Raw genomic sequence first — 19,333 nt, 5'->3', positions numbered from 1 at the left:
TTAAATGATCACTCCCCATTCCCTACCTTGTCAGGTAGTGAGCTGTAATCTGCTCTCTGCCCCTGTGGATTTGCATATTACGAGTCCTTAATGTAAAAAGGCTCAATGTATGTGCCCTTCTGTTTCTGGCCCCTTTAATTTTGCACATTGTTTAGATGCCCATCTAAGTTGTGGTTTGTATCAGTGCTTCATTCTTTTTTGTAGCTGAGTAATATTGCATTTTGTATGTTCACATACCACAGTTTGTTGATCATTCATCTATTGATGGATGTTTGTGTTATTTTATCCTTTTGGTTATTAGAAATAATGCTGCTATGAACATTTACATTTAAGTTTCTTTTTGGACACACTTTCACTTTTCTTGCATACTCCTAAATGTGGAATTTCTGGGTTATATGGTTATATTTTCTTTGTGATTACCATGGGAATACTGTTAACATCCAAAATCTACAATAGTCTACTTTGATTTGATATCAATAAACTTCAAATTGCATTCATTGATTCTGTCCCTATCTAGCTCCATCACCCCTTTCTTTGTCATTTGTGAGTTTCATGAATAAAATATATGAGTATATATGTATATATATGTCATCTACAAAAAGAAATAATCTTACTTTTTTATTTGAATGCATTTATTACTCTTTCATGTCTAATATCTCTGGCTAGACCTTCCAGAGATATGTTGAATAGCAGTACTGAAAGTACATATTCTTTGTATTTATTTTTCCATTATTTCAGAGAATAAGCTTTTTGCCTTTAAGAATTTAGTAAGATTCAGTATTACAACTTTTAATATATGCCATATCAATATAAGGAAGTTTTTTATTTGTATTTTTTTTTAAATTTTATTTGACAGATAGAGTTAGACAGTGAGAGAGAGAGACAGAGAGAAAGGTCTTCCTTCTGTTGGTTCACCACGCAAATGGTCGCCACGGCCGGCGTGCTGTGCCGATCCAATGCCAAAAGCCAGGTGCTTCCTCCTGGTCTCCCATGCGGGTGCAGGCACCCAAGCACTTGGGCCATCCTCCACTGCTTTCCCTGGCCACAGCAGAGAGTTGGCGTGGAAGAGAAGCAACCGGGACTGGAACTGGGTGCCCATATGTGATGCCAGTGCCGCAGGCGGAGGATTAACCAAGTGAGCCATGGCAACAGCCCCTCTATTTGTGTTTTCTTAGCCATTTTTTATCATGAACAGTTTTACATTTTTCAAAATTTTGTTAAGTCATTTTATATATGCAAGAATACAAACATAGTGATTTTTAACAACCTACCCTTGCCTTCCACTTGTACTCCCAACTTCTTTTTCTGCCCGCTACTATTCTCATTCTTATTTTTTGCAAACATCTATTTTCAGTTAATTTTATAAGATTAACCTTGCACTAAGTACAGTTCAACAATAGTATGAAGAAAAAAAAATGTTCCTCAACAATAAAGACAAGAGCTGTTGAAAACCATTGCTTCTCAGAGTGTCAATTTCACATGTATAGATTAGGTTTTAGGCATGCTATTAGTTGCCACAGATCAGAGAGAACATATGGTATTTATCTTCTTGGGACTGACTTATTTCACAGAGAATGGTTTCTAGCTGCATCCATTTTATTAGAAAATACAGGAATTCTATTTTTTAACCGCTCTGTAATGTTCCATAGTGCATATATACCATAATTTCTTTATCTAGTCTTCAGTTGATGGACATCTGGGTTTATTCCATATATTTAGCTATTGTGAATTGTGTTATAATAAGCATGGGAGTACAGATAACTCTTTCATATGCTGATTTTTTTTCCAAATTGGGGATGTTTTCTGTAATTATTTCACTAAAGAGACTTTCTATTTCATGCTTTCTTCTCACACATTTAGGAACTCCTATGACACATATGTTGTGTCATTTGATGGTATCCCGTAAATATCCAACATTGTTTTTAATTTTTCTAATTGCTTCTACATTTTTGGGACCTGAATGAAAATTTAGCTATTCTAGTTACCTATAACTGGAAACACACATTTCTCCTTCTGTGACTGGGTTTTCCTAATTTTGTTGCTATTAGACATTGTATCTTTTATTTTTATCTCCAGGAACACAGACTTATAATTCTGCTATAATAATTTTTATTTAAAATAACATAGAAACAAAACACTTATATTAAAATTATAAAAATATTAATTTTTAGCATTAATTGTAGAGTTAATCTTTTTTAACTTATTTACTTAAAAATATTTATTTATTTGAAAGGCAGCGCTATAGAAAGAGAGAGGGAGAGACATCTTCCATGCACTAGTTCACTCACCAAATGACTGCAATATCCAGAGCTGCGCCCATCCAAAGCTGGGAGCCTGCAGCTTCTTCCAGGTCTCCCACTAGAGGGCAGGAACCCAAGCCCTTGGGCCACCTTTCACTACTCTCCCAGGCACATTAGCAGGGAGCTGGATTGGAAGTAGAGCAGCAGGGACTTGAACTGTTACCCATATGAGATGCAAGAACTGCAGGTGGTGGCTTTACCCATTACACCACAGCACCAGCCCTATATAGTTACTCTTTTTTTTTTCTTTTTTGACAGGCAGAGTGGACAGTGAGAGAGAGAGACAGAGAGAAAAGTCTTCCTTTGCCGTTGGTTCACCCTCCAATGGCTGCCGTGGCTGGCGTGCTGCAGCATGTGCACCGTGCTGATCTGAAGGCAGGAGCCAGGTGCTTCTCCTGGTCTCCCATGGGGTGCAGGGCCCAAACACTTGGGCCATCCTCCACTGCACTCCTGGGCCAGAGCAGAGAGCTGGCCTGGAAGAGGGGCAACCGGGACAGAATCCAGTGCCCCGACCAGGACTAGAACCCGGTGTGCCGGCACCGGGAGGAGGAGGATTAGCCTATTGAGACGCGGTGCCGGCCATATAGTTACTCTTAACAGGAATATTTATCCCTTAATATGACTTTTATTTCTGAGATTCTTTGTTTTTTGTTCTGTATTTTCTTTCTCATTGGTATACTCTAGTTTTAACCACATATTTTTGTAATTGTATTTCATTCTTCTTACATAATATCCTTCTGCTCTTTGAACATTTTAGAAATTTAACTTAAAGATTTTATCATATGTCTGATGTTTTGGCTTCCTCAGGAATGACTTCCTTTAAATCATTTTTAAAATTTTTAATGGACAATGTTTAATGCTTCTTTGTATACCATGTAGTTTTTTGTTGAGAACTGGACATTTAATATATCATAACGTGACAATTCTGGAAATGAGACTTTCTGCCTTGCACAAATTGCCGTTTATCCTTGAGAGAGCCTGCAGCTATCTGCTTATTTAGAATTTTTTATAAATTGCGTTAGCATGGTTATAGTTCCTGTCTTCTGATCACTTGACTCTTGTTCTGTTTCTCTGCTATCAGTCAGTGATGTGACACAGATTTCATTAAAATCTTGGGTCTAGTAAGAATAAAAAATGCTAAAGTCATTCTGCTTCTTTAAATTCCTCACTTAGTGCCCTGGAGAAGTTGTTGGAGCAAATGGGATTGAAACAATGCCCAGCCCATCAGCAACCAAAAGGCACAACTCCTTATTCTGAAAGGAAAATATTCCCGTTGCCCAGTCTGGGGCCAGAAAGCCACACAGCAGCACAGGACACTGGCCCCAAAGTTGCCTGCCACAGAGCTGAGGTACAACGTATGTTAGCCTCTATTTATACATGAGACGCCAAAGTTCCCTAAAATAGAGCAGAGAAGTTCTTCATCAAGCACTAGCCTGAAGACTGCAGCAGTCTGACGAGCATCCAGAGTCCTGAAATACTTGCCCCAGACAGATCCTTCAAGGTCAGTGATTTCCTTTTCCTGCAGGGACTGATTCCTGAACTTCCTGATCTGGCATGTTTGTTGCATTGCTCCAGAATTGCCATCATAGCAGTATCACTGCTGTATGATATGAAAAGTCTACCCCTTTACTATTGTTTCATAGAGTCTAGCTTAATTATGACAGGTTATGTGCTAGTACCCAGTGAATCTCAAATCCACTTATAAAGAAGGAAATGTTAGTGGTGGTTTGTGAGCACACTGCTTGTCTTACTGATTCAAGAGAAATTCTAACTGGATGAACTTACAACACTCTCTGAAGGTGGGATTACCAATCGATGTGAGTGTCTGTGTGTAGCAACTTCATGTTTTGAGAGGATTTAGTTAATTTTCTGGGTGATGACTATATAACACTGACATAACTCAGGTCATTTTGATGTTATGAAAACATCTGATTTACGTGCTGGGATTTAGTGATAAAAATGTTGATTTAGGGACTGGTTAGAAAACTATAAATATAAATTATCTCTTGTCATCAATATTTAAAAATTTCCCTTTATGGTCAGTTCTCTGTCACATAATTTTTTCAGTCCTCAACCAAACTCATTTGTCTTTCCCTTATCTTCTTTTTTTAGATTCATGTATTTTACTTACTTGAAAGGCAGGGTTACAGAGAGGCAGAGGAAGAGAGAGAGACGTCTTCCATCTGCAGGCTCACTCCCCAAATGGCTACAATGGTTGGTGTTGAGCTGATCTGAGGCCAGGAAACAGGAGCTTCTTATAGGTCTCCAATGCGGATGCAGGGACCCAAAGACATGGGCTGTCTTCTAGTGAATTACCAGAGCCACTCAGAGAGCTGGATCAAGAGTAGCCAGCATTCAAGCCAGTGCTCATATGGGACCTCAGCATCACAGGCAGAGTGTTAGCCCACTACATGACAGAGCCAGGCCCCACATGTCCTTTTTAATGACTTACTCTCTCCTAACTCACAGTGTGTGAGAACTCCATGTAATTAGTCCCTTAGCTCTGGCATCAGCACAACTTCTGATCTCTCCTTCGTCCGTGGGCACAGTGAACTCTCAGATCTGTCTTCATGACCGCAGCATCTCTTCACCTCGTACCTCCAATTCATTCCTGCGCGTGTCCTCAGTCCTTCTTGCCAGTTGCCTCCCTTCTGGACACAGTGGTGCTGACCTCATCTTTTCTTGAGGAACCCAGTGTCATCTAGGTTTTGCAGCCCTACCAGCTTTGCACAATTTTAACTTCTTAAAGAACCTGCATGTATAATTGATTCCATGTCAAGTTTTGGCAGAAGACCACATTGTGAACTCTTTATTGGGCATGTAATACATTTCATGGTATGATCTTGACTTACTAATAGACTTATGTTTTGTTTATATTTAGCTCCTTTGTTTATACATAGAAAATGTAGTTAATATTGACTTAAGCAAATGGTTCATTTATGTCGAATACAAGGTGACTTATGTTCAGCCAATCTAGCAATAATTAGATCGCTAAGCGTTACTTTGGGCGACCTCCATTTTCCTTGCCATATTTAGCACATAGACCCTCATTTTCATGATTAAATCCTCCTCTTCCAAGATGATGCCATTTTGCAACAATGTTTCAAGTAAAAAGAAGGAAATAGAGGCTGTGGTATCACTAGGCTTCTTCTGATATTCTTTTGAAAAAGAAATATTCATGACATACCTCACTCAAGAGTCTCATAATGGAATGTTTAGGCAGAGGAGAAGTAATAGTAAAGTCTGAAGTTTGGGGGCACCTTATCAATAATGTCCACACATCCTGCAGAGTTTTTCCTAATATTGCACTTTCAGTGTTCCCTGTTAGCTATCTTTTAAAATAAATGTGTTATTTTGGATTTAGTGTAATAATATATGCTGGCAAGTAATTTGTCAAATTGCATCAAATCACTCCTAGGAAAACAATTTGGAGTTCACTCTTGAAAGCTTGGTAACCACTGTGTCTGATTTGTTTGGAACTGGGACTGAGACAAGGAGCACAACGCTGAGATACTCCCTCCTGCTCCTGATGAAGCACAGGAGGTCACAGGTAGGACTCAGTGAGCAGCAAACTGCATTCAGGAGAAAAGATTGGGAGCCTTGGCTACTGTCCTCTGCCTTGTTTGTGCTAGAGGAGTCTCACTGTTTAAAAACTTCTGTGCCAACAACTGTACTCTGTGCAGTGTAGTGATCAGAATAAAACAGGCCAACGTTGTACAATGCAGGAGGAGATCTTAGAGCAGTGAAGACAGCCTGGCAGGAGGAAGAGCAGTGATGTTTGGGGGCTGTGCTGGATCTCATGGGAGTGATGTGTGGGAGGCACAGCATTGCATTTTCTTTTCATAACAAAAAGACCCCATTGAGCAATAGCTATAGTCTTGCTGCTACCTTTCCTCATTCTGACAATTCAGTGCTCTAATACAGAGAAAAGGACAAGGAAGCTTTTCTTACTGAAAACCAACTTGAAATTCAGTGAGGCTTCCTTAAGTAATTCCAGTCTGGGAGGTATTCAAAAGTATAGATGCATAAGTCAGGTGTTCCTTTCAGTCAGAAGATGCACCCAAAGTAATGTTATTACAACAGAAGTCTATTGCCCTAAAGCCGGTCTTGAATAAAACAATATTAGGAGAGGTGATGTAAATAATTTTATATGTTTTGACAAATTCATTTAGAATGTTTTCTGAATTAAATTTAGTTTTGTAGGAGGTAAGATAACACACTTTTTCCCTTGCACAAACTCCCACTTAAAAAACAACTGCACACTTACAAATGTGAAATAATGCTTTAGAAGTAGAAGGAGGTGAGTACAGGAACCAGCTCATAACTCTCCAGTAAATGCCGGAAACTCCCAGAGCAGTGCAGAGATGATCATTGGCTTGCAGAGGGGGAGAGGCTGTAACCCAAGTGTGGCAGAGGAAGGGTCATCAAGGAAGAGAAGCTAGTCTGTGTCCCTGCACCCCCAAGGGTCAGGATTTGGAAATCCCAAGTGTCAATGAGGGTAGAACAAGAGGCTGAGACACGGGGTTATCCCGGTCCCTGGGTCCCAGTTCCCCCCAGAACTCCTCTTCTCAGCTAAGTGAATTTCCCCTCAGGAAAAGGGAGTTCAATTTCTGGGCACATCAAGCCTCAGAAGCCCTTTATTCAGGCACAGAGGTGTGAGGTGAAGGCTGCAAAGAAAAGTGTGGCTCTCTTGGAGTTCCAAGACCTTGGCTCTTCTCTCCATCTTGTCTCCTGAAATTCAGCTGCCACATGAATCCTCCAGAGAGCAAATGGCTCTAATGGAGACCTCCATATTTTGCCTTCTTGATAAAATATTATTTCCAAGTGTTCAGCAAAGTAAATGAAATAAAAACATCTGCACAAGACACAAGGCCATGGAGTTTCAGAACAGAAGAATAAAAGAGAAAATCACCATCCATTTCAGAGAGATGGGCAAGATCATATTAAAAGATTTAGGACCTAGAATAGCATCAGAATTCTCAAGAGTAACTATTATCTCATTAATAGCAAAAGGGTATCTTTAAACCTTCATGTTTGCAAAAAACTTACTTATCCCATTTTCTCAGAAAAATACAGAATGTGGTTCTCCATCCAAATGTCAGAAACCAAGTGAGAAGTTGTGGGCTCTAGGAACTGAAAGCTCCCACAGGAGGATAGAGTGTCGGGGATTCTGGTACCAGGCACTGGACATATTCACTTCTGAGTAGACCAAATGGATAGGCAGACATGAGCAGAGACATGAAGAACAATAATGAAGTGACTAATAACCTGAAGTTTCACAATAACCAGAGAATTATCACCAGGTGTTTGAAACATCTATCTGAGCATTGGGAAATATTTCTATCCAGGAGATAGAAAATTGTGAATGGAAAAATGATGACAAAGTTAATAATGTCAAAGAAAGTAATAAAAATTAAAGACGAAGAATTGTCTCTCTAGGAAACTATATATATATATATGTGCTCAGAATGCTGAAAAATGAATGCTGATATGATCAAAATGTGTGATCTAAATATATCCTGCTAAATGGAGTGACTGCTGTACGCCTGTCATTGTGAGCATGTGTGTATATGGGAGAAAGATGGAGATGAAAATTCCCATCTGTCTTACGAGGAAATAAATAAATGTAAAAGTCGGTAATAAAGAAATAGATGTTTTTAAGAAACATGATTATAAATTACAGGTATGCTCAAAAGGGCTAAATTTGGGGAGTAGGAAGATGATAAGAGTACCATTGCAAATGAACACACATTCCAAAACCTGTAAATACATATACAGACTCACAAAAGATAAAAATAACATGTATCAACACACCCACACCCACATCCACACAAACATCTGTTTTAACATAACTTAAGCCCTATGCCTTTTAAAAGCTAGATTTCATTCTTGTATTCCTTTCTGCAAGGACAGTGTTTTCTTGATTTAATTATATTTTGATTTTTTTTTGGGGGGGTGAGCATTTTATTACTTGTATTTATGGTAGTTTCATCTGTGCATTTATATGGCCTATATGTACCAATATATCATACTGGTAGTTTGTATCTTTTTGTGGTAACTTACATTTCTTTCTGGGCTTGTAGCTTATAATTCTGTTGAGATACCTTCATTAAGGTTCAAAAAACCCTAAATTGCCAATTTTCTCATTTTCTCCATTATTTCTTACTTGTGCCTTCTCAGCTAAAGTCCAGGAGGAGATCGAGCATGTGATTGGCAGACACCGGAGCCCCTGCATGCAGGACAGGAGCCGCATGCCCTACACGGATGCTGTGATACATGAGATCCAGAGATACATTCACCTGCTCCCCAATAACCTGCCCCATGCAAGATAATCTTGTTTCCTTTACATTAAACCTCAGTGCTCTTAAGCTTCTCACCCACAGTGTGGTTCCAGCCCCGCCCACATCCTGTGAAAGTAGGGGAAAGTCCCTATGTGTGGCATCTTGATCACTCAGTGCTGCTTCCCTCAGATCTTGGTGTGTGGCAGTGGGTGTCTGCCAATTGTTTTGGTTCATTTCCAAATGAATGCTAAAGGTGTCAGTTTGTCAATTTCCCTGTTTTTCAAGTTTTATCAGTATGACATTAAATCTCTATAGAAATTCAGTAGAGGTTGACATCTTGACAGGTTGAATCTGCATTTGTGAATGTATTTTGATACCCTTTGATTAGGCTCTTTGTTATTTCCTCAGTAATGTTTTGTTTTTAGTACAATGGTTTACAAATTTTTTGTTGTTGCTGGATAATTAACATTATTAATTTGTTAGAAATTTGTTAGAAATTGTTAAAAAGCTTTTACCTTTTTTTAACACTGCATATTAAAATATAAAATATTTTCTTTATTTTAATATTTACTTACTTGAAGGCAGAGTTAGAGAGAGAGAGAATCTTAATCTGTTGGCTTACTTCACAAATGGCAACAAATCCAGGGCTGTCCAGGCTGAAGCCTGTACCAAGGAACTTCCTCTGGTTTCCCACATGGCTGTAGGAATCAGGCAATTAGGCCTATGTATATTCACTGTATTCCACCCTCCCCCTAAATTTAAGTATTATGAGTAAATACACATAGTTACATTTGCATGACTACATATTGTTTAAGGCTTCAGTATTTTTATTCTTGAGTTTTTGTGTTGCAATTTTTCCTCCTTTAGAATTCTTTTCAGATTTTTGATATCAAGACAATGGTGGCCTCATAAAATTATCTGAGAAATGTTCTCTAACATGGTTCTAATCTCTAAAATTTTTAAATTTTAATTTTAGTTATGAACAGAGTCAATCTGTTGTATAGATGCAATTCCAAGAACATAATGGTATGTTCTTCTACCCTCCGTCCCTCGTCCCTCTGTTGCATCAGGTTTGGGGACCTGCTGGAGGGGATTGCTGTACTTGCTGTTTTATACTCATCTCTCAGGTTCACCCTGTGCTTGATGTCTTTAGAGAGTGTGGTGCTCCAAGGGTGTGAGCCACTCACTCCCTCTGCACAGGGCAGTGTTGTGTAGAAATCTGCACACTGCATGGATGAGTCTACTCTCTCACAAATCTGTTGAGTGATTTCTTCCACCACAGTCTAGGGCCATTGATCTTACTGGAGGTAATCATCTTAGATTGGAATTAGCAAATTTTTTGTAATTGGCCAAAAAGCAAATATGTTCAACTTTCCAGGCCATGGCTTTCTCTTTCTGCCCTTAAAGAATGGAAACAGTCATAGACAAAGTGTAAATGAATGAGGTTTCTTGTTCCAGTTTTTATTGAAATTGAAATTTATGTTTCATGTAATTTTCATGCATCAAAAATATTCTTTTGTATTTTTTCAGCTTAAGCATTTTTAGCTCCCTTCCTCCTGTAGAAAAACAGGTGAGAGGCTGGACTTGTGAATGTTATTTGGTGATGACATTACTGTCCAGTAAAACTATCTGCAATAATATGTGGTCTATTTGGGATTTGTGTCCTAGCTGAAAAAAGTTTACCTGATAAGGTGTCAAATTTACACTTACCTGTCATTAGAAGTTTTATTGTTTTAGCTCTTGTGTTTAGACCAATGGCTTATTTCATATTGATTCTAATTTACGCTGTACTGATCATGCTTCATTTTTTACTTTATAAATGTCCAGTTGTTTGAGTATATTTGTCGAAATTATATTTTTCATCTCCATTTTTATTTTACAAGTTGTAATACATGTGTATATATAAGTATGGTTCAATAAGTTTGTGGAAAATGAAAGCAAAATATAATATACACTTCCAGTAATATTTCAAAGACCCTTGTACCTTCATATATATTTGTAGATAGGAAGTGTGTATATATCTGCTTTTATAACGATATATTTATTTTTACATCAATACTTTAGTGTGTTTGTTCCAATAATGAGGATTTTCACTATACAACGACAATAGCATTCATACGTAGAATTTATTGATACAATAATAGTTTATATGACTTACAAGAAAGCACATAAGTGCTTGGTGTATTCCCTGAACCACAGTGGTGAGGTAGGGGCAGATTCTGAGTTAGGATTAAACTATAATAAAAATCTCATCTCAATTTTAACATGAGCACAAACAAACTGTGCCACAGTGATAAATGGTCACGGGTTTCATACTTGCTACTGAACCCACATGCTCACATGGAAGATGCTGCTACAGGGCATTTTAGCAAAATCACATTACTTGGTCTGTGTGGCCAGGGATGTCACTGCTCTTCCTGGGACTTGGGCTTCCTCCTCTGTTGATCAAACATTGTCCTAAGTGATTTCCACTGTTTTTTTTAACAGCTCAGTGACTTCTTTATACTTGGATTATCTGTTTCTGTTTTATCCAGGGCACGGACATCATAACAACACTGACATCTGTGCTACATGATGAAAAAGCATTTCCTAACCCAAAGGTATTTGACCCTGGACACTTTCTGGATGAGAGTGGCAACTTTAAGAAGAGTGACTACTTCATGCTTTTCTCAGCAGGTGTAAAATTCATTTCCATGGAACTTCATAGAAGATAACTCTTTTAATTCAAATTTTTTCTTCATATAGGGTGAGCAAATTTCATGTGTTCCATATGTACAGATTAAGAGTATAATGATACTACCCACCCTATACTCCATCCCTCCCACACTCCCTCCGCCCTCCTCCTTCCTTATTTTTTCTTTTAGTTTATACAATGATATCTCTTCAGTCTGTATTCTGTTCACAAGTATAACCCTCAAATAAATAAAGAATTCAACCAGTAGTAAGTAGAAAAACCGCTCTTTCTCAAGAGTATTGATAAGGACATTAATCATAATCAAATGTTAAATGTGAATTTTGTTCACATACATTACCTTATTTTGTACTCTGTCAATGCATATCAGGGAAAACATATGATATTTACATTTTTGAACTGGCATATTTCACAAAGCATAAGGTTTCTAGCTGCAAAAGACAGGATTTTTTTTTTGATGTGTATTCCACAGTGTGTATATAATCAGTTTCTTATCCAGTCATTAGGTGAAGGACAGCTGAGTTCAGTCTATTTTTATTTATTTATTCAGTTTATTTTTATTTATTTCTAAATAAAAATAAAATAACAATCCTAGTGTCAGTTCTCTGTATTCTCTTCATTCGTGCATCAAGCAGATAAGAAATAAAAGAAAATAGAGTCCCAATAGTTCCCACCAGTCTTCATAATGCAAGCAGAGAGAAGGATGAAAAGGAAGATGGAAGAAAGCTGTCTTGTCTGAGTCTCACCTAGAGTTATTGGAGTTGTGGTTTCAGAAGAGAGACACAAATCTTTTAAAGATTTATTTATTTATTTGAAAGTCAGAGTTATAGAGATGGGGGAAAGAGTGAACAGGAGTGGAGAGGCAGAAGGAGCGGGAGGGAAAGAAGAGAGAGGGAGAGAGAGAGAGAGACAGAGAGAGAGAGAGAGATATCGTTCTTCCACTAACTGGTTAATTTACAAAAAGCTGTAATGGCTAGGGCTTAACCAGAAAAGTCAGGAGCTTCATCCAAGTCTGCTATATGGGTATCAGGAATCCAAGCACTGGGGCCATCTTCCACTGTTTTTCCTGGCTTTACCTGCTATGCCATTATGCTGGGCCCTAAAAGAAACTCTGTTAAGAACGGTTCTAACCTGTAGGGAAAGTTGAGAGGATCAGCTCAAGGGAAGATGATCATTATATTTCACAGTCCCATATTCCTTCTTGTGGCTACTGTGAACATAGAAGAAAAATTTGGAATATCATTTTACTCCCTGTTTTCAATTTAGAGGCAGGTATACATGTGCATTGTTCTATTTCTAATCTTATGTTCTCAGTGCTTTCTTTCCAGGACATGATCAAAATCCATAGAAAGCCTATGTTATCATTTTTCTACATTCCTTCATGCTGTTTCACACTTAACATAATTTTGAAGGCAATTTTGGGCTATGTCCTTGAATCAATCAGCCTCATTTCCTCTCTAAACCAAAGGTAACTGAAAATCAAATACTCCTTGTATTTTAACCATGGGTTTCCTTTCTTCTGTATCTGAAATTAAAATTGACATCATTCATGCCCGTTTCTGAGCTCATATCCCAGAGTGATGTATTGTCATGCAAATTTAAGTTAATACTTATTTTTAAAGATTTATTTATTTATTTGAAATGTGGAATGACATATAGAGAGGGAGAGACAGAAATCTTCCATCCTCTGGTTCCCTCCACAAATGACTGCAATATTTACGTCAGCAAAAGCTGTCTGCAACAGCTAGGATAAATCCAGGCATCCAGAATTATACCCTGGTTACCCATGTGGATTGCAGGGATCCATGTACCTGGTCCATCTTCTCTTGCCTTCCCAGTTGCATTAACAGGGAGATGGATGGATGAGGAGCAGTCAACGCTTGAACTGCCATTTCAATATGGCATGTTGGTGTTGAAAACAGGGGCTGAACCTACTGTGCCCCAGTTAATAAACTATTATAAAGATTTACATGTTTCTGTGCAAATAGGAATGTGTATTTATGTATTGTCAGAGAATATACAGTACATATAAACAAATACATATAGCATTACATGTTTTTATAACATCGGACTCTAACTACATGTGCACTCTAAAGCTTCTTTTTTTAAGACTTATTTATTTATTTAAAAGTCAAGTCAGAGTTACACAGAGAGAAAGAGAGAGGTCTTCCATCCGATGATTCACTTCCCAAATGGCCACAATGGCTGGAGCTACACCAATACGAAGCCAGGAGCCAGGAGCTTCTTCCGAGTCTCTCACACGGGTGCAGGGGCTCAAGGACGTGGGCTGTACTCTACTGCTTTCCCAGGATATAGCAGAGAGCTGGATCAGAAGTGGAGTAGCCGGGTCTCAAACTGGCGCCCATATTGGATTCCGGAGCTTCAGGCCTGGGCATTAACCCACTGCTCCACAGCAGCAGCCCCAAACTTCATTTTTTATTTAACAATATTCCATGAAAACCCCCACAATAGTAGAAATACAGGAAATGGTTCTTAAGGACATAGAAGAAGAAATGGAGATTGTTGTTATTAACCATGAAAATTTATTTAAAATAAATATTGCAAATTAAAACTATTAAGTACCTTTTAAATCTTGACAGGAAAATGAAAATGTGGTAATTCATGTATTGGCAAAGGTGTAGCAAGAAGGCAATCTTGTATACTGACAAAATCAACTTCTCAATGAGACCAAACCAGAATGTTTCATTAAGTCTTGTAATCTCTCTTCCATTTGTACCTTCCTTCATCAAACATGAAGTGTTTACCTTTACCCTGCTTTTGGACTTACATGTTTTCTGTAACTTAATCTTTATTGTAATTTGTTCCATTGCCCTCGTTTGGAATCTATCCAATTTTTTTAAGATCTGTATATTTGTTTGAAAGGCAGAGTTGCAGAGAGGATGAGGCAGAGAAAGAAAGAAAGAGAGAGAGTTCATCCATTCATTGGTTCACTCCCCAGGTCTTCCAACTTCTGGTTCACTTCCCAGATAGCTGCAATAGCCAGAGATGTGGCAATCCAAAGCCTGGAGGCAGCAGTTTGTTCTGGGTCTTCCCGAGGACTTGGGCCATCTTCTATTGCTTTCCAAGGCAATAGCAGAGAGCTGGATCAAAGTTGAGCTAGCAGGACTTGAACTGGCACACATATGGGATGCAGGCACTGCAGGAGGCAAGTTTACCTACTTCACCACAGCGCTGGCCCTGATACCTGGTTTTAATGCCTCATCTTTGCTTTCCCCCTCCTTCACTCACCCACCTATTTTCCTTTCTCTTCACAAATGTTCACTGACACATTGTCAAGTGGGTGCACATAGGGGCTTGTTGTGAGCACAGTTTCATATCCTATTATTAGAATTAGGAAATATCGCATAGGCTGGAGGCTCTCCAAACCCCTCTAATGTCAGGTCCAGCTTCCCTATGGTGAGGCATCACACAGCCTTGCTCAGGTCAGATGGAGGCAAACCCCACAGGAAGACTCACATTCTTGGAACTCATGACCATCACATCCAGAAGGTGGCCCTTCCTCAGATACAGTCAGCAACTTCTCATACCCACCATCAGATACAGTATTCCAGGGCTGGCAAAGAGGAAGAGCTCTTCATTATGAATGTGCCTTGTCTCCACCAATCTTCTTCCCAGAGTTGTACTCTCTTAGGGCTTCTGCAGTCTTGAGGCTCTCGGTTCCTGGTTTAAAGAGAGCCGTCCAGAGGCCACAGCTCTCCCTAGGATGGTTCAGCTTCTGGAGTCAACTGTCCTGATATCTGGATCACTGTTGAGCCTCCAGGTCTGGCACTGCCCCTGATCGCTAAAGGTGTTCAGGAGAGTAGGAAGTCAGAGGAGTTTACCACAGGCTTAGGGTTTTGGAATTAAGGGTAGAGGGTTTCAGAGAGAAGTCTGTGATTCCAAGCAAGCTTAAAGAGACACTTTTGCCATTTCACTATTTCTTCTGTAAGGATGTGGTTCTCCTGATCTTGCACAGATAAAACAGATGAATATGAATATGGATAATATGAGCAGTAGACATCATCTTTAACTTGACTTTTCGTTAATTTTATTTATCAGATCAGCCCACTTATCTTCCCACTAAACATATAGATTTTCTGTCAAACAGTAAATTTGAATTTAGATGGAATCCTTTAGAAATGATAGACCATTTTTCAGCACGAGAATTTCTTTAACTTCACTCTTACGGAATTGAGTCTCAGTCTGTTCAGACTGATGTAAAAAATGTCATAGACTTGGTGGCTTATACAGAACAGAAATTTACTTCTCATACATCTGGAAGCTGGGAAGTCTAAGATTAAGATTCCAGCACATTTGTTATCTGGTGTGATCTTCCTGGTGTGTAGATGGCATCTTCTAGCTGTGTCTCCATGTGTCCGACGGGATGAAGGGGTTCTCTGGGGTCTCTTATAGAAGGCAGAAATCTCAATTATGGGGGCACCAAGCTCATGACCTAAAATTTTATCAAATAATCCATCTTCTAATATCATCTCCTTGGAGGTTATGATTTTGTTTCTTTCTATTTATTTTTATTTATTTATTTTAAAGTCAAATCTATAGAGAAGGAAAGATCCATCTTCCCATCAGCTGGTTCACTCCCTAGATGGCTGTGTTGGCCAGCTCTGGGCCAGGCAGAAGCCAGGAGCTAAGAGTGTCTTCCCGGTCTCTTATGTGGGTAGCATGGGCCAAGCACTTGGTCCATTTTGGGTGCTTTCCTCAGGCCATAAGCAGGCAGTTGTACTGGAAGTAGAGCAGCCAGGCCTTGAATAGGCACCAGTATGGGAAGTCTGCATTGCAGGAGGCAGCTTTGCCTGTTCTGTCACAAGGCTGGCTCCAAGAAGTCCTAAGTGAGCAAGTTTTTCTCCATTTCTCATATCAATATAATTGAGTACAATGAACTCAGAATGAAAACTGACATTTCACTATAAACCTATATGCTCTCCTTTTATTAATGTGTGTTTGGACATGAAACAGGGAACCTTCTCCCTCCATTTTTTTTAAACAGATGGTTCTCCAGCAATTTTCTGAATACGGAACTTTGGCTTTTCATTCTTAACAGTTTCTGTAGCTGACATTCCTCTCTTTGAATCCACATTACATCTGCTCCTCAAGAGACAGAGCAAGACAAAGTCTTAATCTAGGAAACAAATTCCTCATATTACATTTAGAAGGTAATCATAAAGAAAAACCCTTTTAATCCCCTAATCCTATCCTATTCATGGATAATCTGGTTTGATACAAGTCCATAAAAAAAATTTCTTTCTCCTCAAAAAACATTTATGAAACTTTGTAAGAATTACAGGTTTAAAAAAATCGTCCAAGTGAAACAAAAGTACCAGCCATGTGACTGCTACAGATACAGGTGCTCAAGTGTTCAGAATCAAGGCTGAGGTTCAGTGTCACCCTGCAGGGGTTCCACCAGCCAGCTCCCCAGGCACTGGCTTAATCTTTCCTTTCTTCTCCCTTTAGTGTCCATATTCTAGCCTCAGCTCCCACATATTTTTGTGGATCTCTTTTACATTCTGAATACCAACTACTCTCAAGGTTTCCTTCAGGTAGCCCACAGGCTGTTTTGTGATGTCCACCAGGTCCCTCAGGTTGGAATACTAGTGCTTCTCAAAGGCTGAAAACAGCCTGGCTAAAACTTGCTGTCATCAGCTCGGTCTCGTTTTCCATCTTGTTTCTCCTTTCATAGTCAATGTTGTATTGATGACTAGCAACAGGTTTGTAATTGGTTGTTACAACTGTACCCAGTTGTTGGGATGGTCTTACTGCTTTGGGAGATTCCTCTGTTTGCCATCTCTTCAATCTCATGTAATTCTCACTGGCCACATGTTGGCACTCAGCTCTTTATTCCAGCTCCTTCCAGAGACAGCCTCTCCAAGGAGCTCTCGGTAAATACTGTTTACCATCCAGCAGTTTGCCAGACACACAGATGATCTTGATCTTCATTCAAAGTAAAGGACACCACAGTCTTCCCTTGATTCTTGGTAATCCACAGTTTCTCAAATTCACCTCTTCCAGGTGCTTTAGCCCATTGCTATGACAAATATTTAGAAACCTTGGCCAGACACACTCCTGTGTACTGTTTGGCGCAAGCCACATTGTGTTCCCCATGCTTAGCCATGAGTCTATTTGAGGTGGAAGCAAATGGACTGGAGAAGCAGCCTCAGGACCTTGGGTGCTGTGGAGCATGTATCCTGAGCAAAAAGCTAGCTGTGCAGTGGAAGGTGGACTGCAAGGAGACAGTGCTGATCACCTGCTAGGGTACTAGGAAATCTGCAACTGAAGAACACTGGAGGTTGCGATATTAAAATACGAATTGTGGGGGGAAGGACGGTAGTGTGGAACAATCACTATGTTCCTAAACTTTTGTTTATGAAACGCATGAAATTTGTATTCCTTGTATTAAAAAACTGCCAAGAGACGCAATGACTTTAAACAGCCTTGTCTTGAGCATTGAGGAGCAGTTTTTTTTTTCCATCATACTATATTGTTTAACTCTTTTTTCAACATAGAATATAGTCATATGTATATAATTGAAAAATAGATCTTAGTAAAAATAAGAGTTTGAATTAAAAAAGAGAAGGAAGAGCGGTGGGAATGTGGGTCAGAAGTTCAGCATGGTGGGAAGAATTCATTGTTGTAACTGTGAAATGCATAAAGTTAGCAACTGTAAAACTGTATAGTTCTGCATACATTAGTACAAATTTACATGTAAGGGTACAGTTTAAAATCTTACCATGGGATCCCAAATCCCTTTAAGCTTAGTGGTAAAAGTAGCATTTTTAGTATTAAAGTGAGTATTTGGATAGGATTAAGTGTTAAACTGATCATATAGATTGGATTAAGTTTTTGGTAATAAAGATAGAATTAAAAAGGAGTGAATACTCCAACATGGGAAGCAAACCACACAGCAAACTCGCAGAATGGAGCAGCTGGGACTTGAATTAGCCAATATGCGATGCCACACTGCAGGTGGCGGCTTCACCAGCTAAGTCACAGCACCGGCAGTAGAAAACTGGGATTCTAAGACAATCTCTTTTACTGATGTATTTGTGACACTATATATCACTGAGGTAAGAATTGTTCATTTCTGAACATCAAAATAAATTTGGTATAGTTGATCTCAGAGATCACTTTTATCTTTGGATTATATATGATCGTGGGACTAGTGTTTTGTGTAGCACTTAATGTGCCACTTGGGGCTCCTGACATCCCTAGCAGGGCCCGAGTTTCAGTCTCAGTGCTGCTCTCCATTTCAACGTCCTTATAATGCACACCTTGAGAGGCAGAAGGCAATGACTCATGTTCCTGGAGCCATGCTACCTATGTGGTTGACTTGCACTGAGTTCCGGGCTATCAGTTTTAGTCTGACAAAGCACCAGAACTATGGCATTAGAGGAGTAACCCACAGATGGGAGGTCTCTCTGTCTCATTTTTCTTTCCCAGTCCATCTCTCTACTTTTCAAAAAAGATTACCCAGGAAATTTATTATCACGCAATAGTGAATCAAAGCACACTCTGAAAATGTTAGTGAATCCAGGCAAACTGAAGGCCTTTTTCGAAGAACAGAGCAACACATGGAACACATGGAATCAGTTCAGAAGTCTAACATCAGCAGTTTGTGTGTCTTTGATCTTGGGACTGAATCTCCCAGGCTAAGTTTCCTCATCCTTCAAATTGAATGATTTTACCTTAGGCAAAGTTAATAGAATCCAAATAATGTGTAGGGTGTGAAACTCTTTGTTAATTGTCAGAATCTCTCTATTCATGGCCAATAAATCATTCTCTAAGTTGTTTTTGACAAAACTTAATTTTTACAAATACAGTTTCGAAATAATAGCACTGGGCTGGCACCGTGGCTCACTAGGCTAGTCCTCTACCTGTGGCACTGGCACCCCGAGTTCTAGCCCTGGTGGGGTGCTGGATTCTGTCCCGGTTGCTCCTCTTTCAGTCCAACTCCCTGCTGTGGCCAGGGAAGGCAATGGAGGATGGCCCAAGTACTTGGGCCCTGCACCTGCATGGGAGACCAGGAGGAAGCACCTGGCTCCTGGCTT

General features: G+C 39.3%; 1 protein-coding gene and 1 pseudogene across 1 annotated transcript in view; one reads left to right on the top strand and one right to left on the bottom strand.

Annotated features, from left to right (window-relative positions):
• LOC100349948 (cytochrome P450 2C5) overlaps nt 1-19,333 on the top strand; it is a 65,142-nt gene that overhangs the window by 19,940 nt on the left and 25,869 nt on the right. The window contains 5 exon segments of the mRNA XM_089314709.1: nt 5,719-5,833; nt 5,836-5,850; nt 8,481-8,636; nt 10,000-10,010; nt 11,116-11,257. Of these exon segments, the coding sequence (XP_089170835.1) occupies nt 5,719-5,833; nt 5,836-5,850; nt 8,481-8,636; nt 10,000-10,010; nt 11,116-11,257 (439 nt within the window).
• Nucleotides 16,673-19,237, bottom strand: LOC127484272 (general transcription factor IIF subunit 2 pseudogene; annotated as a pseudogene).

This window comes from Oryctolagus cuniculus, chromosome 15 (assembly GCF_051225735.1).
Source record: "Oryctolagus cuniculus isolate XC-2025 breed Fujian yellow rabbit chromosome 15, ASM5122573v1, whole genome shotgun sequence".
NCBI classification, from domain to species: Eukaryota; Metazoa; Chordata; class Mammalia; order Lagomorpha; family Leporidae; genus Oryctolagus; species Oryctolagus cuniculus.
Note: the sequence above shows the minus strand (reverse complement) of the source record. Positions and strands in the feature narration are given on the sequence as shown.